Consider the following 25,118-nt stretch of genomic DNA (forward strand, 5'->3'; position numbering starts at 1 on the left):
TGTGTGTGTGTGTGTGTGTGTGTGTGTGTGTGTGTGTGTGTGTGTGTGTGTGTGTGTGTGTGTGTGTGTGTGTGTGTGTGTGTGTGTGTGTATTGACTGGTTAATATCAGCTAATTCCTTGTTGTTAGACCGATGTGTGTCTCACGCCAACTGTTTTCTCTAGTTTAAATTACACTCGAGAGTTCATGCTTTCTTACATTCACTGGCTAAATGCAAAACACAGTTAAAACAGTTTAACTGGCTTTAAATTCATCATTAATGGTTTCCACGGCGATCCCAATTACATTCTGGTCTGATTGACTGGTGGTGAAATTAAGAAAATATACCGCCTCATGAAAATAATTTCATCAAAACTAGAGCTTAGACAAATCTAAAGGAAAACCTTTAAATCTGACAAAAATAAAAAGGTTTCAGAAGCCAAAATGCTTATTGTGTCCTCATAGAGACACAAAGACACAAAGTGTGTGTTGACTCTAATGCAGGTTTTCAACGGTTTTCCTCCTGGCAGGTTGCTGCACCGAACAGAGTAAACCAAAGGTCATCTTCATGATGGGTATGTAAACTATAAACATCCCTGTGTACACACACACACACACACATTACCTCATAAGGTAAATAAGACAGCTGCTGACTGTAGCTGTAACTCAGACTAACTCATACTATTTAAAAACACTAACTCAGATAGCTACCCAGATTCAAGGCTTGTGTTTGTGGTCAGGTCTGCAGGATTAAAACTGTGAATGTTTATTCTTGAGGATCGCCCCGAGGTCTGTAAGAACAAAACAACTTTATTATCTGAAGAAGAGTTGTGCTGAAATCAGTGAACGCTGAAGTAAAAAATTCCAAAGGTGCACGTTTATGTTTAGACTTCATCAGCATTGTCACTTTATGCATAAAAGCTGTGATGCAGCAATTAATTTTGGTCTTGTTGGAATTCATTCAGCAGATTTGATGTTTTTATTATATTTAGCTTAAACTGATGCACAAACATAAATAATATCTGTTGAACAATGACACATTAAATATGCTGTAGCAAATTTGGAAAACAAAGTAGCTTAAAACATTTTTTTATGCATCTTAACATTGTTCTAACATAGCATAGCTATAAATATATATTGTGAAGAGCAGTCCACCATTAAAGGGGTACTTTGCAACTTTTTCATATTTTTAAATCCTTTTCTTGAGCCAATATGTGCTAAAATGACCCATTACAGGGTTGATGAGATGCCACCAGCACCTATCACCTCCTGTGGCCAGAATATCACACATCACGTTTGCTGGTCCGGTCAGTTGGACTTGGGAAAAATTGAGCTTACATACCTGGCGCTGCAGTCTGGCTCCAGCACGTTGCATGTCTTACAAAATGAACACAGGTGTTTTGTTTAAATCTAATTTAATTTAATTTAAATATATTATATTATGTTTTATTTTAGCATAATATAATATAATATAATATAACATATTATATTAAATTATATAAATCATATTATATCATATTATATATTATATTATATATATATATATTATTATTATTATTATTAATCATTCCTGTAGACCAGGGGTGTCAAACATGCGGCCCGCGGGCCGGATCCGGCCCGCAAGTGGGTTAAATCCGGCCCGCGAGATGGTTGTGTAAACTTTATTTTCATACTTTACAATGTAGAGTGAAAATAAACTTATCTTTGTGAGCAAGTTTTCTCTGTAATGAGTATAAATAAACCAAAGCTGCGCTCAAGGCTCACACAAGAACTTGAATCACATCCTGAAGTTGGCTGCCACTCAGGATGTGACTTCTGATATTGATGTGCTGGTGAAAGCTAAAAGGTGTAAAGTAAAATGAGTCAAATATACTTTAAGTGCTGCATAAAACTGATCTAGCCATGTGATCTGTCAGCTCTTTGAATCACTAAGGAATGTTTATTTATTTATTTATTTATTTGTTTCAAATTTTCAAGTACACATCAGGTGTCATACTTGTACTATTTTGGATACACTGTCCTCAGGCTCCAGCCTTGTTTTATATTGATTGTATTAAAACAAAGAAAACAATCTGAAGTTGTTTTTAATTTACCGGTCCGGCCCACTTGGGACTACATTTCCCTCAATGTGGCCCCTGAGCTAAAATGAGTTTGACAACCCTGCTGTAGACGATAATGAAGGCTGGGAGATGTTTCTGCTGTTAGATTAAGGTGTTAAAAAGATGCATGAATTAAGAACAGTGCCACTTTCCCATTCAATATTCCTCAGTTATGTCAGGGTTCATTTCAAGATCCTAGTTCTGGTCTATAGGGCCTTACATGGACAAGCACCATCTTACATTGGTGATCTTCTTAGTCCCTACACCCCCAGCAGGTCCCTGAGGTCCAGTGATCAAAGCCTACTGGTTGTGCAGCACCAGGCTAAAGACCAAAGGTGACAGATCATTTGATGCTGTGGCCCCCAGACTCTGGAACTCTCTCCCCCTGAGCCTGAGATCAGTGGACTCAGTGGTCTCCTTTAAAAAGCAGCTGAAGACTCACTTGTTCAAGCTGGCTTTTGTATGACCTTCTTCACCACTCTCTCTTTATTCTGCTCTCCCCACCTATTCCACCTTCCTCATGATCCGCTGATTTCCCTCTTTCCTGTTCACTCTCTCTTTCTTAACATTTTTTAAACACAATTGCCTATTTTTGCTCATTTTAAATATATTTTTAAACATTTTCTAAATGCTTTTTTATATTTTTACATTTTTTGTTTTTGTGAAGAACCTCGTGATTTTTATCTTGAGAGGCGCTATAGAAAAATGATATTTTCTTCTTCTTCTTCTTCTTCATGTGCAGCGATGCTTTTCATTATTTTTAATGTTACTGGATTTTTTATTTTATTGATCTTCTTTTTATCTGTTCTATGAAAACATGAATAAAATGATCAAAAACAGGTGGAAGTGAGTGCATCCATGAGGAATATGTGAAAAAACTTATGTCTCACTCTCAGGTGCTCTTCAGCATCAAATAAATTGTAGAATATGAGGAAGAAGATCCGGTGATCTGAGGCACTCTGAGGATTTCATTTATTAAACAAGGAAACGCAAACGCGATTCGGTACGACCTTCTTCAGGGCATGAACCTTTATGCCTTGAAGATGACTCACTAGGTCACAAAAACTAATGTTTTTTTTTTTTTTTTTACAAATTTACAGCCTAACTGACAATAACATCTTAAGGAGACAATTTCAGATGTGTATGTTCAGATTATTTAATATTCTCAATGCTAAATCAATGCTGCACTGATTGTGCCAAAAACAAGTGTCTGGTGTGGATTCAAATTAATTAATTTTGCATATCGATATATGTGATGAGCCGTTTAATTTGAAAAAGTCCGTTTCTACTGCTGATTACAAATAGCCTAACAAGTAACTTACTCACCTGGTTCTAGATGCTGAGATTGGAGCTCAGTAAATGTGCTGCTGCTGCGTGATGCCTGGATAGAAGGCGCTGCAGCGTAAACAAGAAAGAGACGGCGTAAGATGTCATGCTGTGTTTAGGCAGTGCGATAGGCAGTTCTCACTCCCCGCCGGGCCCGGCGGCAGCGGGGCAGTCCCCACCACGGCGGTGCCGTCCGCCCGATGTGTTGGACAAAGTTGAAATTTTGCTACACCCACACCTAGCGTTCTTCTGATATGAAAATATTAAATTCATATTGTATGTGTACTTAAAACTTGAAACAAAGTTCATAAAAAGGCTGCAATCATACTCCAAAAAACTGTAAAAAAAAAACTTACATTCTTCATCATCACAGTGAGACTCAACAGGTGTGGAAGACAGTCCCAGCTAACAGGGAACGTTCCCATAACTTTCGCTAACATTCTTTAAAAGTTTTTTTAATGTTAGTACATAACGTTGTTAAAGTAATGTTTTCAAAATGTTCTTTGAACGTTATTAATGTTGCTGTAACGTTGACAGAAAATGTTCTTAGAAGATTGTTATAAGAACGTTGTAACAACATTATTTCTGCATGATGAAAGTTCTCATAACGGTGATAGGAAACGTTTTTATAACAACGTTCTTTGAACGTGTATATAATGTTTTTGTGATTGATCAAAGTTCTCAAAATGCTGAAAGAAAACATTCCTAGAACCATGTTCTTGTAACGTCTTTACAATGTTATTTATGGTTGATGAAAGTTCTAACAATGTTTGTAAGAAAACATTCTTTGAACCACATTATTGGAACGTCGTAACAACGTTATTCATGACTGATGAAAGTTCTCATTATGTTGTTTGAAAACATTCATAGAACCTTATACTCGGAACGTTTTCACAACATTATCTGTGATAGATGAAAGTTCTCACAATGTTGCTGGAAAACATTTTCAGAACCACATTCTTATAATGTCTTTACAACATTATTCATGATTGATGAAAGTTCTCATAACGTTGTTAGAGAACAATTTTAGAACCACATTCTCGGAACATGGTAACAACGTTATTTATGATTGATTAAAGTTATCTTAGTGTCGTTAGAAAACATTCTTAGAACCACGTTCTTATAATGTCTTTACAACGTTATTCATGATTGATGAAAGTTCTCATAACGTTGTTAGAGAACATTTTTAGAACAAGATTCTCTGAACATGGTAACAACGTTATTTATGATTGATGAAAGTTCTCTTAGTGTTGTTAGAAAACATTCTTAGAACCACGTTCTTATAATGTATTTACAACGTTATTCATGATTGATGAAAGTTCTCATAATGTTGATAGAGAACATTTTTAGAACCACATTCTCGGAACATGGTAACAACGTTATTTATGATTGATTAAAGTTCTCTTAGTGTTGTTAGAAAACATTCTTAGAACCACGTTCTTATAATGTCTGTACAACGTTATTCATGATTGATGAAAGTTCTCATAACGTTGTTAGAGAACATTTTTAGAACAAGATTCTCGGAACATGGTAACAACGTTATTTATGATTGATGAAAGTTCTCTTAGTGTTGTTAGAAAACATTCTTAGAACCACGTTCTTATAATGTCTGTACAACGTTATTCATGATTGACGAAAGTTCTAATAATGTTGATAGAGAACATTTTTAGAACCACATTCTCGGAACATGGTAACAACGTTATTTATGATTGATTAAAAATCTCTTAGTGTTGTTAGAAAACATTCTTAGAACCACGTTCTTATAATGTCTTTACAACGTTATTCATGATTGACGAAAGTTCTAATAATGTTGATAGAGAACATTTTTAGAACCAGATTCTCGGAACATGGTAAAAACGTTATTTATGATTGATTAAAGTTCTCTTAGTGTTGTTAGAAATCATTCTTAGAACCACGTTCTTATAATGTCTGTACAACGTTATTCATGATTGATGAAAGTTCTCATAACGTTGTTAGAGAACATTTTTAGAACCAGATTCTCGGAACATGGTAAAAACGTTATTTATGATTGATTAAAGTTATCTTAGTGTTGTTAGAAAACATTCTTAGAACCACGTTCTTATAATGTCTTTACAACGTTATTCATGATTGACGAAAGTTCTAATAATGTTGATAGAGAACATTTTTAGAACCAGATTCTCGGAACATGGTAAAAACGTTATTTATGATTGATTAAAGTTCTCTTAGTGTTGTTAGAAATCATTCTTAGAACCACGTTCTTATAATGTCTGTACAACGTTATTCATGATTGATGAAAGTTCTCATAACGTTGTTAGAGAACATTTTTAGAACCAGATTCTCGGAATATGGTAAAAACGTTATTTATGATTGATTAAAGTTCTCTTAGTGTTGTTAGAAAACATTCTTAGAACCACGTTCTTATAATGTCTGTACAACGTTATTCATGATTGATGAAAGTTCTCATAACATTGTTAGAGAACATTTTTAGAACAAGATTCTCAGAACATGGTAACAACGTTATTTATGATTGATGAAAGTTCTCTTAGTGTTGTTAGAAAACATTCTTAGAACCACGTTCTTATAATGTATTTACAACGTTATTCATGATTGACGAAAGTTCTAATAATGTTGATAGAGAACATTTTTAGAACCAGATTCTCGGAACATGGTAAAAACGTTATTTATGACTGATTAAAGTTCTCTTAGTGTTGTTAGAAAACATTCTTAGAACCACGTTCTTATAATGTATTTACAACGTTATTCATGATTGACGAAAGTTCTAATAATGTTGATAGAGAACATTTTTAGAACCACATTCTCGGAACATGGTAACAACGTTATTTATGATTGATTAAAGTTCTCTTAGTGTTGTTAGAAAACATTCTTAGAACCACGTTCTTATAATGTCTGTACAACATTATTCATGATTGATGAAAGTTCTCATAACGTTGTTAGAGAACATTTTTAGAACAAGATTCTCGGAACATGGTAACAACGTTATTTATGATTGATGAAAGTTCTCTTAGTGTTGTTAGAAAACATTCTTAGAACCACGTTCTTATAATGTCTGTACAACGTTATTCATGATTGACGAAAGTTCTAATAATGTTGATAGAGAACAATTTTAGAACCACATTCTCGGAACATGGTAACAACGTTATTTATGATTGATTAAAGTTCTCTTAGTGTTGTTAGAAAACATTCTTAGAACCACGTTCTTATAATGTCTTTACAACGTTATTCATGATTGACGAAAGTTCTAATAATGTTGATAGAGAACATTTTTAGAACCAGATTCTCGGAACATGGTAAAAACGTTATTTATGATTGATTAAAGTTCTCTTAGTGTTGTTAGAAATCATTCTTAGAACCACGTTCTTATAATGTCTGTACAACGTTATTCATGATTGATGAAAGTTCTCATAACGTTGTTAGAGAACATTTTTAGAACCAGATTCTCGGAACATGGTAAAAACGTTATTTATGATTGATTAAAGTTTTCTTAGTGTTGTTAGAAAACATTCTTAGAACCACGTTCTTATAATGTCTTTACAACATTATTCATGATTGACGAAAGTTCTAATAATGTTGATAGAGAACATTTTTAGAACCAGATTCTCGGAACATGGTAAAAACGTTATTTATGATTGATTAAAGTTCTCTTAGTGTTGTTAGAAAACATTCTTAGAACCACGTTCTTATAATGTCTGTACAACGTTATTCATGATTGATGAAAGTTCTCATAACGTTGTTAGAGAACATTTTTAGAACAAGATTCTCGGAACATGGTAACAACGTTATTTATGATTGATGAAAGTTCTCTTAGTGTTGTTAGAAAACATTCTTAGAACCACGTTCTTATAATGTCTTTACAACGTTATTCATGATTGACGAAAGTTCTAATAATGTTGATAGAGAACATTTTTAGAACCACATTCTCGGAACATGGTAACAACGTTATTTATGATTGATTAAAGTTCTCTTAGTGTTGTTAGAAAACATTCTTAGAACCACGTTCTTATAATGTCTGTACAACGTTATTCATGATTGATGAAAGTTCTCATAACGTTGTTAGAGAACATTTTTAGAACAAGATTCTCGGAACATGGTAACAACGTTATTTATGATTGATGAAAGTTCTCTTAGTGTTGTTAGAAAACATTCTTAGAACCACGTTCTTATAATGTCTGTACAACGTTATTCATGATTGACGAAAGTTCTAATAATGTTGATAGAGAACAATTTTAGAACCACATTCTCGGAACATGGTAACAACGTTATTTATGATTGATTAAAGTTCTCTTAGTGTTGTTAGAAAACATTCTTAGAACCACGTTCTTATAATGTCTTTACAACGTTATTCATGATTGACGAAAGTTCTAATAATGTTGATAGAGAACATTTTTAGAACCAGATTCTCGGAACATGGTAAAAACGTTATTTATGATTGATTAAAGTTCTCTTAGTGTTGTTAGAAATCATTCTTAGAACCACGTTCTTATAATGTCTGTACAACGTTATTCATGATTGATGAAAGTTCTCATAACGTTGTTAGAGAACATTTTTAGAACCAGATTCTCGGAACATGGTAAAAACGTTATTTATGATTGATTAAAGTTTTCTTAGTGTTGTTAGAAAACATTCTTAGAACCACGTTCTTATAATGTCTTTACAACATTATTCATGATTGACGAAAGTTCTAATAATGTTGATAGAGAACATTTTTAGAACCAGATTCTCGGAACATGGTAAAAACGTTATTTATGATTGATTAAAGTTCTCTTAGTGTTGTTAGAAAACATTCTTAGAACCACGTTCTTATAATGTCTGTACAACGTTATTCATGATTGATGAAAGTTCTCATAACGTTGTTAGAGAACATTTTTAGAACAAGATTCTCGGAACATGGTAACAACGTTATTTATGATTGATGAAAGTTCTCTTAGTGTTGTTAGAAAACATTCTTAGAACCACGTTCTTATAATGTCTTTACAACGTTATTCATGATTGACGAAAGTTCTAATAATGTTGATAGAGAACATTTTTAGAACCAGATTCTCGGAACATGGTAAAAACGTTATTTATGATTGATTAAAGTTCTCTTAGTGTTGTTAGAAATCATTCTTAGAACCACGTTCTTATAATGTCTGTACAACGTTATTCATGATTGATGAAAGTTCTCATAACGTTGTTAGAGAACATTTTTAGAACCAGATTCTCGGAACATGGTAAAAACGTTATTTATGATTGATTAAAGTTCTCTTAGTGTTGTTAGAAAACATTCTTAGAACCACGTTCTTATAATGTCTGTACAACGTTATTCATGATTGATGAAAGTTCTCATAACGTTGTTAGAGAACATTTTTAGAACAAGATTCTCGGAACATGGTAACAACGTTATTTATGATTGATGAAAGTTCTGTTAGTGTTGTTAGAAAACATTCTTAGAACCACTTTCTTATAATGTATTTACAACGTTATTCATGATTGACGAAAGTTCTAATAATGTTGATAGAGAACATTTTTAGAACCACATTCTCGGAACATGGTAACAACGTTATTTATGATTGATTAAAAATCTCTTAGTGTTGTTAGAAAACATTCTTAGAACCACGTTCTTATAATGTCTTTACAACGTTATTCATGATTGACGAAAGTTCTAAAAATGTTGATAGAGAACATTTTTAGAACCAGATTCTCGGAACATGGTAAAAACGTTATTTATGATTGATTAAAGTTCTCTTAGTGTTGTTAGAAATCATTCTTAGAACCACGTTCTTATAATGTCTGTACAACGTTATTCATGATTGATGAAATTTCTCATAACGTTGTTAGAGAACATTTTTAGAACCACATTCCCGGAACATGGTAACAACGTTATTTATGATTGATTAAAGTTATCTTAGTGTTGTTATATATATATATATATATATAATATATTATAATATGTTATACATATAATATATATATATGTTTATATATATATATATATATATATATATATATATTTCGAACTTTTTATTTTTGAATTAGAACGACAACATTTACATGGAGATGCATTTGAGTTTCTTCTTCCCCTCTCCAGGGCAGTGTTTCCCTGAACAAAGTTCGAATTTCCTTGTGGCCATAAGATCTATCCAACTTAACCAAATCACCAATCAGTACATATAGTTCTGACAAGCTTTCTCTGTATTCATCTTATCTGCTCTCTAATACATTCTACATTTTACTTTGATCTAGCTAAATAACTCACCCAAAAGACAAAAATACATTAAAAAATTTATAATAATAATTTTCACATGAGAGTACTATCTTTCTAACATTTGTTTTATTGGTTCCCACATTTTTTCTAATTTCACTAGTCCCGGTCATAGTCTTGCATTAATTTGTTCCATTTTGTAGACCTGTCTATCTCTGTCTCTCCACTGTGCCACCCTCGGGGGTTCTGTGTCTAGCCATAAAACCTTAATTTACTTCTTGGCAGTCATAAGCAGAATTCTGATTACGTATGTCTCCATTATGTGTGTAAGAATTTTGGTATAGCATTCCCAGTACAAACCATTTTAACTTAAATTGTAATTTCACCTTCAAGGTTCTTTCAATTTCTCCCTAACACCTTCCCAGAATGGTATGAATTTAGGGCAGAACAAAAGTATATGTGAAAAGTCTCCCACTAGCCCGCATTTTCTCCAACATAAATTTGAAACGTTACTATTTAAATCAAGTCACTTTTTTTGTCACGTCACATGTGCAGGTACACTGGTACAGTACATGTGCTTCACAGCAACAGAGTTATGCAAAAATACAGTAATGTAAAAACAAGTAAAATATAAAAATGGCTAATCTAAGTAATAATATGTATAAGTTGTAATGTATATACATTACTAAATGTTTATGCAAGTATATTATTATTATTTTTTTAATATATTGTTCTACGTGTGTGCGTGTGAGTGTGTGAGTGTGTGTATAGTGTGTATATACGTGTTTTACAAATGAATAAAGTAAACAATAAGATAAGAGATATAAATCGTACAGAGGCTGGTATGTGCAAAACAGTGGCATTAATGTACAGTATGGAGTGTGTAATGTTGGAGTGACGGGGGATGAGGTGGTGCCGCCCAGTCTGACCACCTGGCATCTGTCAGACAGAAAGTTAAGGATCCAGCTGCAGAGGGAGCTGCTCAGTCCTAGATCCTGCAGTTTCCTGTCCAGCTTAAAGGGAACAATGGTGTTGAATGCTGAGCTGTAATCTACAAACAGCATTCTCACATACGTGACATGATAAGTGGAGTTTTAAAGTATGCGCCTTCACCTTCCATTCAAATTCCCTCCAAGACAGACTATTAGTTAGTTTATGGCCTGCTTCAAGTGTTTCCTCCCATTCCTCATCTGTCATCATTATGTTCACTTCCAGTTCCCATTTGTCTTTAATATCTGTATTCTTAACAGTCAAATCCTGTTGTAAAGCTTTATATATTTTGAAATCAGTCCTTTTTTGACATGTCCTTTCTGTTTAACATAATCACTTCCTCCATATTAAGTTTATCCTTGCTTGAATCTTTGCCTTATTTCGAAATAACTAGTCAATTAAGTGTGAGTATTGAGTGGTACTGGACTTCTGTAAAAATAATTTTCATAGGGATGAAGAAAGTACTCTGTCTGTCTGTCCTAAATAACATATTAAGCATGAAATTACGAATTATTGTGAAATTACACGCACAGGAAGTGCTTTTATTTTGTAGCATTTGCTCAGTCGGCTCTCGAAGCTACTGGGCAGACCAAGAAGAAGAGCAGGGTCGGAGGTGCATTAACCGTCGGAGGTCACGCTTCTGTTCTGCACTTGACAGTCGCTGCTTCTGCACCACTGAGCTAAATGTAAGTAGCCACCATAAAAGTTGCTTAAATGTTTTTAAGACGGACATGGTGAGTAATGTTGGCCACGTAGCAAGCTAATATGCTAAGTCATCGTGTAAGTTAGCTGTGTTATTAACGTTGTGTGCGACTAAAGTCCGTTTATTAAATGAAACGAGCAGCGCTTTCTCATTATTGAAGGTTAGCATTACTTTAGATACTTTTTTATTAGACTTCTAGAGACTTATTCCCTCCATTTTTGTCCCCTCCATTGTATTTTTTTTAAACGTGACGTTCTGAGAAAAAAATGAAAGCGGGAGCTCAGCGCCACCAAGTCAAACTTAAACGTCCACTTATTAAAAGTAAATGAGCAGTGGTCTCTTGTTCAGCGATGAAAAATCAGTCTGTGTTGTAAACTATTTTCCCTGTAGCACCTGTGCCATAGCTTTGCAAGCAGCCTGCTTTTTTAACCGTAGAAGAGGATTGTGACCGCAAGAGACGAAGCGGTGCTGTATCTCGATGCTATGTTCCCTCCTTCCCTCCATTTTTGTCCCCTCCATATTTTTTTTAAAACGTGATGTTCTGAGGACAAAAAAAAAAAACAGGAAGTTCAGTTCGCTCGCGGGAGTTTGTCAGTTTTTGTGAAAAGTTTTATTTAATACACACATACATCGACATTTTGTTAATGTTTTTATCATCAAATTAACTAGTGCTCAGTTGCACATATCTTGAACCGCAGAACGCTGTTTCTATTAATTTCACAGTATTTTAGTGTTGTAATTTTGTCCTTACTGTACGCTGTTACTCCAGATTCTTTTCTTTAAATGTTATGTTTTTAGCTTTGTGTGGATAAGTCAAATTACACTTGAATCTCCTCACATAGCTTCATATATAGTGGAGGACTGCCTAAATTTTGCTGACTAACACAGATCTACCTTGTGATTACCAAAGTTTTTTTTCTCTACTGATTATGCTTCCTGGTGTAGATGTGCGTTCCTATGAGCTGTCAGCCACATTGGGAAGCCTGTCTATGAATCTAAAGTCAGACTTCAATGATCCAACCCCACTCTCTGCACACAAGATTGATGGCATGCTGCTGTTGACCCCCAAGAGGTTCATACAAGTGAGACAGAAGTAAGAACACTGGTGAGTAATTCTCATAATCTGTATTTTTGATGGCACATTCTAAATAACATGACTATATATGTATGTATGTATATATGTATACAGATTTGTCTTTTAAAACTGTCGCTTTGGCACAGAGGCTGTTATTCATGATTGTTAACATTCAAAAAACTTATGAAAGCCCTATGTTTTCTGTATTAAGGTGCTTTTAACTTAAATATCTCTTCATTTCTTTATTACAGTGATGGCGGCTGAAGCCCCACGAAACATGATCCTACTTGCTGTCGAATGTAATTAAATTAAAACTTGACTCCCGTCCGGCCTCTTTTGATGAACTGATTAAGATTTTAAAAGAAAAACTGGAACTTGACTGTGATTTCAATTTGAAATACGAAGATCCAGACTTTGATGGAAGGCTCACTTGCCTTGTTGACATAGAGGAGTTACCACAAAAATCCTGTGTTCATATTTCCTTTACACAGGATTCCCGTTCTGTTGCATCAACTGATACCTTTTCAGATGTGTCATCGCCAGAGCGTCTAAGCAGATGGCCCCCAGGTCCTTTTCAGATTCCCAAATTTCCATTTGACATTGAGCTGACACTTAGAGATGGGAATACTGAATTTGAAAAGAATGAAAGACTTCAGTTGTCAAGAGACCAAAAACATGGTATTTTAGAGAATCTGGCATCTACCATATATACAGTAGGTTCAAGGCTTACCCTAGTGACACAGAAATAGCAATGGTCTTGTGAGCAAACATCATGTTTAAAAGAAGCAGGATCTGACAGTGGTTGGAATGGATGGAAAAACAGCATCAAGTTCAAAAAGGAAAATTACAGGACTAAGAAGAGAAGAGAAGAGCTGGATGTCAGGAGGTCTCCGTAAATGCTGGGAAAAGAAGCCAAAGAAACCCAGAGAATGAACCTTCCCATTCAAATATCCAAGCGTGCAGAACTTCCTGCCTAACTTTCCTCAAGGAGAAGACCCCTCTAGTCTGGGCTGTATGAGGCAGGCTGTTGTTGAGGAAGTAAAGAAGACTGAGAGAAACATATGTGTTATTAGCCGGATGATGCAGACAACATTTGCCTTGAGACGACAGACGAGTCATGTCCTGCCCTCCTGTGAAAGAGCTGATGGACCTCTGGCCTGCTCTTCATATGCCAGCTGAGGTAATGTGGATCAGCTCTTTCATCTGGTTTTATCTTTGACCATGCTATTTCACATTGCGTGTAGCGTTGCTGTATTTCATTCATCATAACTTAATAATTGTTTTTATTGTACTGTTCTTTCATTAATGCAGGTGTATGCAGAGTTTCAACGAATCACAAACCAGAACCGTCCTAACACCTTTTATGCGCAGCTAGATCGCCACACTCCTCATTTGATGGCCTTATTCATACAGAAAGCTTCCAAAACTGGAAAGACTGCAAATGCTTTGGCTGACATTGTCAAAGCCCATGATGCACAGGTGAATATACAATTTACAGGTAATGTCTTTATGCTATGAGTATTGGAGCCACTGAAGAAAAAAAAATAGAATTCTGAGAAAATAAGTCATAAATCTGAGTTTAATCTCAGAGTTCTGACTGGTACCTAAAACAAAAAAAAAAAGGAAATTGGGGAAGATTATGAGGGGGATCAGAATTCTGACTTAAATCTTAAAATTCAGGCTTTTATTTTTTTGTTTGTTTTGTTTTAGGTTTATGAAAAAAGTCAGAATTCTGACTTAAATCCCAGAATTTTGAAAATATCAGAATCTTTTTCTCAATTCTTTTTTTCTTCTTCAGTGACTCTAATACTCTTAGGCAATAAGGCAGTATTAGGGCCACTGAAGGAAACAATTGAATACTGAGATAAATGTCAGAATTCTGACTTTATTAATTTTATTTATTTTCAGAATTTTTTCTTCTTCAGTGGCCCTAATACCCCTCCGTATTATGTAATGTTAAACACTTCAAATTAACTTTTGAATTCAGCAGTTTATCATTGGATTTAGATGCAGATATCACTGTCTTGGAAAATTGGTCAGAGCAGTTTGGCATTAAGTTTGATTAGTAAACTTGACAGTATTTACACTCTTAATCTTCTTAGGAATTACATGATGTCCACACAAGGCGTACCACTGTTCTCCATGCCCTTCCTGTCTATCTACGTGAGGAATCCTCTGGATTTTTGAGGACATGTGTGGTAAGTCCCAGTATTGTAAATTTGAACAATTCATTCTATTTATTTATGCATAAAGACAACACAAGCACAACGCACATGAACATTCTGGAAAAAGTGTCATTGTTTCAACTACAAACCTTTGGCAAGATGTTTAAGCCTGCCACACACGAGAGCAATCAGCTGAGCAAACGGCCTCGAATGACTGTTTGCTCAGCAGATTGCTCGCTGTGTGCGCCTGATTTTCACTGAGTTTTCTGCCTCACGAGACGCTGAGGTGAATATCTGACCAGTTAGATATTTTCCGCCTCACAGGGGTAAAAACTCACCATGTGCGCACTACTGAGCTGCTGGTTGAGCTGAAATATTCTAGTGGCCAACCAAAGCACGTTTTCCACTCACATGACCCCAAGATGTATTCAGATGCAGCCCCTTACCCTGTCTGCGTGTCTGGAAAAATAAACAAAACGGTACCTTGCAGATCGATGGGCCCACTGTTTCCATTACCCTTTCGGAAGGATTCTGGGTCTTCCAGGTGTGTCTTGGAGTAAATTGGCATAAACTCCTTGCCTGGTCCATCTTTCCAGCTACTGTACCCATATTTTCCTAACCTTGAAATGCCGGTGGCAGCGACGTTTCGTCAACAAAAAAAGGATAGGCATTTCCTCCGTGTCCAGCTCTTGTCTGTGTTGTTTCTTTTCTGACATGCAGACAGGGGGCTGCCATCTTGGGGTCTTGTGAGCGGAGAACGTGCTTTGGTTGGCCACTAGAATATTTCAGCTGAACCAGCAGCTCGGTAATGCGCACACGGCGAGTTTTTACCCCTGTGAGGCGGAAAATATCTTAACTGGTCAGATATTCACCTCAGCGTCTCATGAGGCGGAAAACTCAGTGAAAATCAGGCGCACATGGCGAGGTATCTGCTGAGCAAGCGGTCATTCGAGGCCGTTTGCTCAGCAGATGGCACTCATGTGGCAGGCTTTAAGGCACTGAGAAAAATCAACAATCACTGCAAAGAATTCAAGTAGCTTTCATTTGCATAACGCTGGCATACACTGGAGCCATCTCACTTTATTCATAAATGAGAGCACAAAGCAACAGAATGAACGGGAGTAGGGCTGGTCGATATGGCCTAAAATCAATATCACCATATATTGAAGATCTCACCTGGATAACGATAAGTAGACGATAACTACAGGAATGCGTAGCAACAATATTTGTCCACTAGATGGGGCTGTCTCATGTATTACATTGACTAAACTTTTACATGACTCAAGGTGCTACAGCTTCTTAAAGGGACATAAATGTGGCCAACTTACACATCTTTTCATTTTTTTATTATCAAATTTATTGACATGGGAAAAATTATCTGGATGAGAGACAAGAACTTGGATAACGATAAATCTCTGACATGTTGCCCAGCCCTAAACAGGAGTCTATCAGACTGCATTTATTGTTATTTACATGACAATCTACTGAAATAAAAATGGCCACAGTCAGAGTTTCAGTTCAGATGTGATTAGTGTATGATCTCCCTTTCATTTTTGTAAGGATGATACCAATGAGCCGGACCTCGGATGCAGCAGTTGTCCTCCTGACAACCATCACAGATGATGCCGAGAGTCCAGTTACGTACGACCCAGTGAGAATCTGTTATCCTAGAGCAGTGGTTCCCAAACTTATTTAGCCGCGCACCCCCTTCTATGTCCCGACCATGTCCTGGTAATGTTCGGCCTCATCTATGCCTTACATTTAGATTATCCGAAGGAACTGACCAACACATTTGAGTCCACGCAGAAAATCTTACTTGGTCTAAACTATCACCCAAGCTGCAGAGTCAAAAATGACCTGATGTTACATGTGTAACTCAAAATCTGAAAGAGTGGTGGATTCAGATGGCTCACTCTGTTAGAGCATTGTCCACATCCACAATGTAATTTACTATTTGTCTGCTCTTTAATTGTTGATGTTAAAGTAACACACCACCGTTTGGGCAAATATGTTCATTTTCCACTTCTCCTTGAGTTAACCCTCCCACTGTCCTAATGGGTAGGACCCCACGAGGAAAGTTGACCATTGAGCAGGGTTGATGGTTCATCCCTTGGGTCCACGTGGCAGGGGTGAGGAGTGAGCACCACCTCACCCCGCCACGTGGACCCAAGGGATAAACCATCAACCCTGCTCAATGGTCAACTTTCCTCGCGGGGTCACCCATAAAGACAGTGGGAGGAACAGTTGAGTTTTACCTTTTCTCTGTTCGTCCAGCCGTTCTGAGTCTGGCAACTCCATTTGTGTCTTTAGTTTAGCATGAATAATTTAATCGGATTAGCCCATTAGCATCTAATGCTAATAGGCTAATCCGATTCAATACTCAACTGGTTTTATGCCAAATAGCATAAAGTACTCACTGACTTACTTGATAGTGGTTAGTGTAATTCATATTTTGTTAATGTTGAATTGATGTGCATCCTGATGTTGCTTTAAACCAGGGATTCCCAAAGTGTGGTGCGCCAGGGTATCCGCGGGTCCTTAAAGTCTTAAAATGTCTTAAATTAGCTTTTCCAAATTTAAGGCCTTAAAAATCCTTAAAAATGACAAATAATCCTTAAATACAGTTTCCAAAGGTCTTAAACCTGTTTAGACCCAATAAACAAGGTTATTTTATTTCTATGAAATTTTCATGAATTCCTAGTTAGTCTTCAGCATTTTTTGTGTGTGATATTGGCGTAAGTGGAACCGTACACATTCAGTTGCTTGTGAAAGGGGGCTATTTTTAGATGAGCACATTAGCTGGTTAAACTAGTGGGAGCTTGCGCCATGGGGAAGTGCAAGTTCGATGGTAACTGGGTGGCTAATGCCATGTTCGCAACGCGGTTAGCACCGGTTCCAGGCAATAGCTGGAAAATAAAGCTTAAATTTAATTATAAAAATAGCTTAAATTTGGTCTAAGTGGCCTTAAAAAAGGTCTTAAAAAGTCTTAAATTTGGCTCTCTTAAACCTGCAGATACCCTGTGCGCGCACCCCTGGGGGTGCGCGAGCTGCCGCTAGGGGGTGCGCAAGGTGAAAAGTGTAATGGCTGCGGAGCTCAGAGAAGTCTGTCATATGTCACCATTAGCGTAGAAACTCATTTGTGGGTGGGCCAAAGAAAAAGTAAGTGGTCACAATAAATGTAATTGAAAACAAGTATATGTTTGCGCGTGTGTCCTCCACATGTGCCCTAGCTTCATAATAACAATGCGCCGAGCTTCAGTACTCTGGCCTGCGCACGCCGATATGTTCCGTATTTGATCATTTTTAACGGTGTTGGAGGAATCTGAAGGTGGTGAGTCATTCTGGCAGATTGTAATTAACACCTGTCTTGTGCAGGTGTTCTGACATTGTAAACCTCACACACAGAACATTGTGGATGTAACAAAATAACAAGAAATGATTCCCATTCAGGCTATTAACTGCGCGCTGAAGATCTGAAGTTCAGAGTGCGTCTGTCAGAGGTCAGACGCGTTCCGGCTGAACCACGGCTCACGGGTGCACAAGTGAGCACATCTGGGCTGGGCAGAAGTCATTTTACAACATTGGTTTAAATAGCGCCAATAACGAGACGCGGCTGTGCCGCACGCGCGCGCACGCACACACACACACAGATTCAATAAGCGCGCACGCTGCTTTAACTCCGGCGCGCCGTCACACTGAAGGCAGAAATGAACGCTGCCTCCACCGTGATAAAAACTTTTAAGAGGTTATTTTTCATTCAAGGTCAAATTAAGATCTTAGCTTCTGGGATGAGTCGGGTCCGCTCCAGCCAGTGACTCCTCATGAACCTGACCACATCTCATGTTACTGCAGCATTTGTTATTCCGGTCCGCGTGGCAGCGGATCGCAGATTCAGCCACACCATAAAACAGCAATAAGTCGGTCTGAGGTAAAAGTGAACATCATGGCTATATCTTGTCCCCTATAGACATGTGATTAATACGCACAAGTAGGTGATCAGCTCAGGTTTACGCAGAGCAGAAGGAAGGAGAGCGCTCTGGCTGCACAGGTTAAGCGTTCCTATTTTAAGAAAACCGTTAAATTGCATTCTTTATGTGCTACCTGGGCCCTCTAAATATTTATTTAAAATGAAATCAAAGGAAATTGTAATGGTATCGAATGTTTATTAATTACTATTTAAAAAATGAAAGTGATCGGGAATTTTTTTTAACCCTGTCTGTTTAGCTTGACATCTGATATATATATATATATATATATATATATATATATATATATATATATATATATATACATATATATATGTATGTATATATAGAGCCATGCCCCGATGTGGGGGGGGGGGGGGGGGGTGCGTCGACATGGTCGGGACATAGAAGGGGGTGCGCGGCTAAATAAGTTTGGGAACCACTGCTTTAAACCACCTACTCAAAGAAAGACTACACACTGCTGTTGTCCAGTTTTCAAAAGTGTGCGTTTGTAATTGTTTCTTTCAAATTTTGTTTTATTTTCTGTTTGAGTTGGCTTAATCGGTAACTTTAATTTGATCATAATTTGAAAATATATTTAATATAAACTCCAAATATTTAAGTTTATTTATGTTCTGATGTACTCAAATATCTGAGTTTATAAACTCAGAAAATATGAGGCAACTGATTGCCTTACATTTTTTGAGTTCTTCCTACTTATTCGGGTTTACAGTGTTATGAACTGTAAAGATTTTGTGGTGTCAGAGTTCACCTAACAGTTCAAGTGTTCATTTATTTGCTTTGTGTGTTCACAGGGCATGCTCAGTTGAAGTTTCCCTCTGCACGTTCAAGATGTAAGAAAAATAATACGAAAGAAATGCAACAATGAAAACTTCAAAAAGGCATCAACAACCAAGCAAGTGGATCCATAAAATGGACTGATTTTTTTAAAGGCATTTTTAAAAAGTCTTTCAAAATGGACAGAATTAATGTGTTAAACATGTTCAGAACAGTTTGCGTTCTCATCTTTGATTAATCCTGGTAAACAGGTCTGTTTTTGTTCTGTTCTAATTCTCTCTGTTTAATACATTTAAACAAAATTACTTAGCTACTTTATTAACTTTTTTCTCTGCATAAAGACGAAGTATCAGTAAATAGTGGAAATTAAATGTATTGGTAGTAAGCAAATAGCAGATGTTAAATGTTACTTGCAGTATGTGTTTATAGAGAAAATAGAGATACTAAAATTTACTAAAAGAATATTACGTCAAGTTTACTGTAAAGTGTACTTTCAAAACTGTAAGTATACTCAATTATATAAGAAGTACACTACAAGTAAACATATATTATTACTTTAAGTATAATTTTAAGTATACATTCAAAGAGAAAAGTATACTCAATTATTTCAAAAGTACACTGCAAGTAAACGTATAATGTTAAAGTTTATTTTTAAGTATACTTTCAAGGGCAAAAGTACTTAGTTTTATTAGAAGTAAACTTATACTGTTACTTTTAAGTATACTTTCAAGGAGAAAAGTATACTCACTTATATCTGAAGTACTCTATAAGTAAACTTATATTATTACTTAAAGTATATTTTAAGTATACATTCAAGAAGAAAAGTATACTCAATTGTATTAAAAGTAAACTTATATTGTTACTTTAAGTATACTTTCAAGGACAAAAGTTTACTTAATTATATCAGAAGTACACTCCAAGTACACTTGTGATGTTACTTTAAGTATACTTTCAAAGAGAAAAGTGTACTCAATTATATCAGAAGTACACTACAAATAAACTTAAATTATTACTTTGAAGTATACCTGTAGTATACTTCAAGTATACTTTTAGTGGCCCAATTTAGACCCAAGGAGTATAATTCTAAGTAAACTTTAAGAACAAGTATGCAAATAAACTTATGTACACTTAAGTATACTTGAAATTAGATACTTAAAGTATACTTCTTTTTCGTAAGGGTTTCAGAAACTAAAGTTTTTGCAATGTTATACTAATGTTACTGCAAAGTAATATTAACCTTAAGATAACGTTTCAGAAACATTAATCTTCTGTTCCATTATTGTTTTACTAACCTTAAGATAACGTTCCAGAATCATTATGCTGATGTTCAAGCGTTGTTTTGCTAACCTTAAGATAACGTTCCAGATACATTATACTTGTCATGTTCTGTGTCCCTTTGTTCCCCAGCCCCTCCAATTCCCACTCCAGGTTCTCCTTTTGTGTTTCATATCGCCCTCATATGTCCTTTGTCTGCATCTCATTTATGTGTCTCCTGTGTTCCTTTAGTCTTCTCCAGTCACCCCTCTGCAGCCAGTCATCCCTCTGCAGTGTTTATAGTTTCAGCTTTTCATTTTTATTAGTCTCTTTAATATGTTTTGTCCCACCGGTTTTTGTAGTTCTCCTTCCCTTTATAATTTTAGTTATATGGTTGCTTTTGTGTTTTTAGGTTCACTCTTAGGTCATGTTAGTTTCTTCCCTGATTAGTCATTGCTTTCACCTGTTCCTCCCCCCACACTCCACACACCTGCAGCTCATCTGCCTCCCATTATGCCCCAGTGTATTTAAGCCCTGTCTTGTCTCTGTGTCTTGTCGGTCCATTGTTGTTTGTTGTAATTCTGTCAAGTTCTTCTCGTGCCTCTAGTGCTTGGATCTAGTCTTCTCGTGCCTCTTGTATTTTTGGATCTCCAGATCTCTATCTGGATTTTTGGACTGTTGGCTCCCAGCCTTTTGGATTACTTTTGTTTTTTGGTTACTCCTAAAATAAAGGATTTCACTTTACATCTTCCCCAGCCTCGTGTCATCCAGGGTTTCAGCATATTTGGGTCCTAAACATCCCCAGATCGTGACAATACTGATGTTCCAGCGTTGTTTTGCTAACCTTAAGATAACGTTCCAGATACATTATGCCGATGTTCCAGCAATGTTTTGCTAACCTTAAGATAACGTTCCAGATACATTATGCCGATGTTCCAGCAATGTTTTGCTAACCTTAAGATAATGTTCCAGAAACATTATGCTGATGTTCCAGCAATGTTTTGCTAACCTTAAGATAACGTTCCAGATACATTATGCTGATGTTCCAGCAATGTTTTGCTAACCCTAACATTCCAGAAACATTATGCCAATGTTCCAGCAATGTTATGCTAACCTTAAGATAACGTTCCAGAAACATTATGCTGATATTCCAGCAATGTTTTGCTAACCTTAACATAACGTTGCAGAAACATTTTTCTAGCCTTTAGATAACGTTCTGGTAATGTCAGGCTAACGTTTTAGCAATGTTTTGCTAATGTTGCAACAATGTTTTTCCAAACATTAACAAAATGTTCCGGTAACATTGTAGCAGTATTGCAGCCATGTTATGAAAATATTCCGGGAACGTTATGCTAATAATCAAATAACGTTTCAGTAACCGTTCCAGTAATGTTATGCTAATGTTCTGTTAACATCACGCTAACCGTAAAATAACGTTCAAACACCTTTAAGCAAACATTCCAGCAATGTTTTTGTATCGTTAACACACCATTCCAGTAACGTTAAAAAAACTGGACATTTCTACGTTTTTACAACATTCAAAGTAAACATTCCCATAACGTTCTGTTAACATCATGCTAACCGTAAAATAACATCCAAACAACTTTAAGCAAACATTCCAGCAATGTTTTTGTAACGTTAACACACCATTCCAGTAACATTAAAAAAAACTGGACATTTCTACGTTTTTACAACATTCAAAGTAAACATTCCCATAACGTTCTGTTAACATCATGCTAACCGTAAAATAACGTTCAAACAACTTTAAGCAAACATTCCAGCAATGTTTTTGTAACGTTAACACACCATTCCAGTAACGTTAAAAAAACTGGACATTTCTATGTTTTTAAAACATTCAAAGTAAACATTCCCGTAACGTTCTGTTAACGTCATGCTAACCGTAAAATAACATTCAAACAACTTTAAGCAAACATTCCAGCAATGTTTTTGTAACGTTAACACACCATTCCAGTAACGTTAAAAAAACTGGACATTTCTACGTTTTTAAAACATTCAAAGTAAACATTCCCATAACGTTCTGTTAACGTCATGCTAACCGTAAAATAACATTCAAACAACTTTAAGCAAACATTCCAGCAATGTTTTTGTAACGTTAACACACCATTCCAGTAACGTTAAAAAAACTGGACATTTCTACGTTTTTACAACATTCAAAGTAAACGTTCTGTTAATGTCATGCTAACCGTAAAATAACATTCAAACAACTTTAAGCAAACATTCCAGCAATGTTTTTGTAACGTTAACACACCATTCCAGTAACATTAAAAAAACTGGACATTTCTACGTTTTTACAACATTCAAAGTAAACATTCCCATAACGTTCTGTTAACGTCATGCTAACCGTAAAATAACATTCAAACAACTTTAAGCAAACATTCCAGCAATGTTTTTGTAACGTTAACACACCATTCCAGTAACGTTAAAAAAACTGGACATTTCTACGTTTTTAAAACATTCAAAGTAAACATTCCCATAACGTTCTGTTAACGTCATGTTAACCGTAAAATAACATTCAAACAACTTTAAGCAAACATTCCAACAATGTTTTTGTAACGTTAACACACCGTTCCAGTAACATTAAAAAAACTGGACATTTCTACGTTTTTACAACATTCAAAATAAACATTCCCATAACGTTCTGTTAACGTCATGCTAACTGTAAAATAACATTCAAACAACTTTAAGCAAACATTCCAGCAATGTTTTTGTAACGTTAACACACCGTTCCAGTAACATTAAAAAAACTGGACATTTCTACGTTTTTACAACATTCAAAATAAACATTCCCATAACGTTCTGTTAATGTCATGCTAACTGTAAAATAACATTCAAACAACTTTAAGCAAACATTCCAGCAATGTTTTTGTAACGTTAACACACTGTTCCAGTAACATTAAAAAAACTGGACATTTCTACGTTTTTACAACATTCAAAATAAACATTCCCATAACGTTCTTACAACAAATTTTTGTTAGCTGGGGTCCCGCCCCCGTGGTGTCAACAGGTGCCTGTCGTGGCTGCAGATGTCTCATTGCATCTGGACACGACGATTCAAAAGTAAAATTAATTGGTTAAAGTTACGAGATACTGTATTGTGCATGTAAACAGCTAGCAAGGGTCCGTCCGTGGACCGTGCGTGGCAGGAGAGGCAGTTAGCTACAATGGTAATGCAAAAAGTTATTTTGCCAAATTTATAAAGTCTACATACTTCTGCTTTGGGCCTGTTTTTTCCTTCTTCCTTCCTTCGCTTCCAGAATGCTGATCCCAATGGCTTAGGTGTTCTTTTCATCGTAAAAGATAAAAGTTTTAACGCGACGACAACAGAATGTCCTTCTACAGCGCTAACCACGCACGTGATCTACGGCACCCTTAACGGTCAAATGCATCGGAGCGGTGGCCCAAGCGGGAGCTCGTCATGCAGCTAGATCATTAGAATTTAAATTTTGATGTTTTAATTTCATGTCATTTCAGAGGGGAATTTTGAGTATGTAGAGAGTGCATTTCATATTACAAACATAAATTTAATAAACTTTTTTTTTTGCACCCTATACATCAGATGGTGCCCCAGGCGGCCGCCTGTGTCGCCTGTCAGCAAAGCCGGCCCTGCATCCATTCATCAGACCCCAGTGGTTCTGCTATTCCTATCCATGTCTTATTGATTGATGCACTTCTCTTCTCTCCAGTTCACCCCATAAGTCCATCAATAACCTCCAGTTCTTCCAGAACTCTGCTGTCCATCCTGTCACCACAACCCATTCGTAAAGCATTTGGCTCCCTGTCCTGCAGTGCATTGATTTTCAGATTGTCCTCCTCACATTCAAAGCTCTCCATAAATCTCACACTTCTATCAATAGTTCCAGTGTTATACTCCAAACTATCCCTTCATCTTCCTGCCAGCTCTCTCCACTCCCTCTGACCACCTGTCTCTTTGAATCTCGAGTAACACAAAGCTACACAAACCTATTTATTACACATAAAATGCATGTGTGGTCATCATGGACGTAATTTTTGGGGGGGACGGGGGGGACATGCCCCCCCCCCCCACCACCACCACCACCACCACTTTTTCCAAAGTCAAGTTTTGACCCCTGCACTTTTTACCATCCAAAAACAATATTACGCTTTATTAAATTAACACTGGTTGAGCTCTAGGACCAAGCGGAAAACAACCGTTTGTGTTGAAGCCTGTTTCCCATTAGAACATACAGTAAAGAAAACCCAACCTACATCCTGAAAGTCTAGTCTTAAACTAAATGTGAACTAGAAAAATTGCATTTATTGCACAAATGCTGTTTGAATGCTGGATAGCTGAAAATGTAAGCTGAAGCTGCTGAACAGCTGAACTGAAGCTGAAATTAAGCAAAACTGTCAAAATGAGCTGAATATCTTGAAAGATGTAGAAGCAAAAAGCACCAACAAGCAAATAAAGCACAAAAAGTAAGTGAAGAATGGAGAAAAATAATGCTAAATAGCAAAAAAAAAAAAAAAAAACTTAAATCTGTAAACATTGTATAAAAATCTGGACAGCTACAGTGTCTAAACACCTGTTATTTCAGTTTGCCA

At 36.1% G+C, this 25,118-nt stretch overlaps 1 protein-coding gene across 1 annotated transcript in view; it reads left to right on the forward strand.

Moving 5' to 3' along the window:
- Window positions 1–25,118, forward strand: part of ak5 (adenylate kinase 5) — a 125,450-nt gene that overhangs the window by 62,029 nt on the left and 38,303 nt on the right. Inside the window, exon 10 of the mRNA XM_015956174.3 lies at window positions 509–553. Coding sequence (XP_015811660.1) covers window positions 509–553 — 45 coding nt within the window. The remainder of the gene's footprint in view (window positions 1–508; window positions 554–25,118) is intronic.

The sequence above is a fragment of the Nothobranchius furzeri genome, chromosome 11 (assembly GCF_043380555.1).
Source record: "Nothobranchius furzeri strain GRZ-AD chromosome 11, NfurGRZ-RIMD1, whole genome shotgun sequence".
NCBI lineage: Eukaryota > Metazoa > Chordata > Actinopteri > Cyprinodontiformes > Nothobranchiidae > Nothobranchius > Nothobranchius furzeri.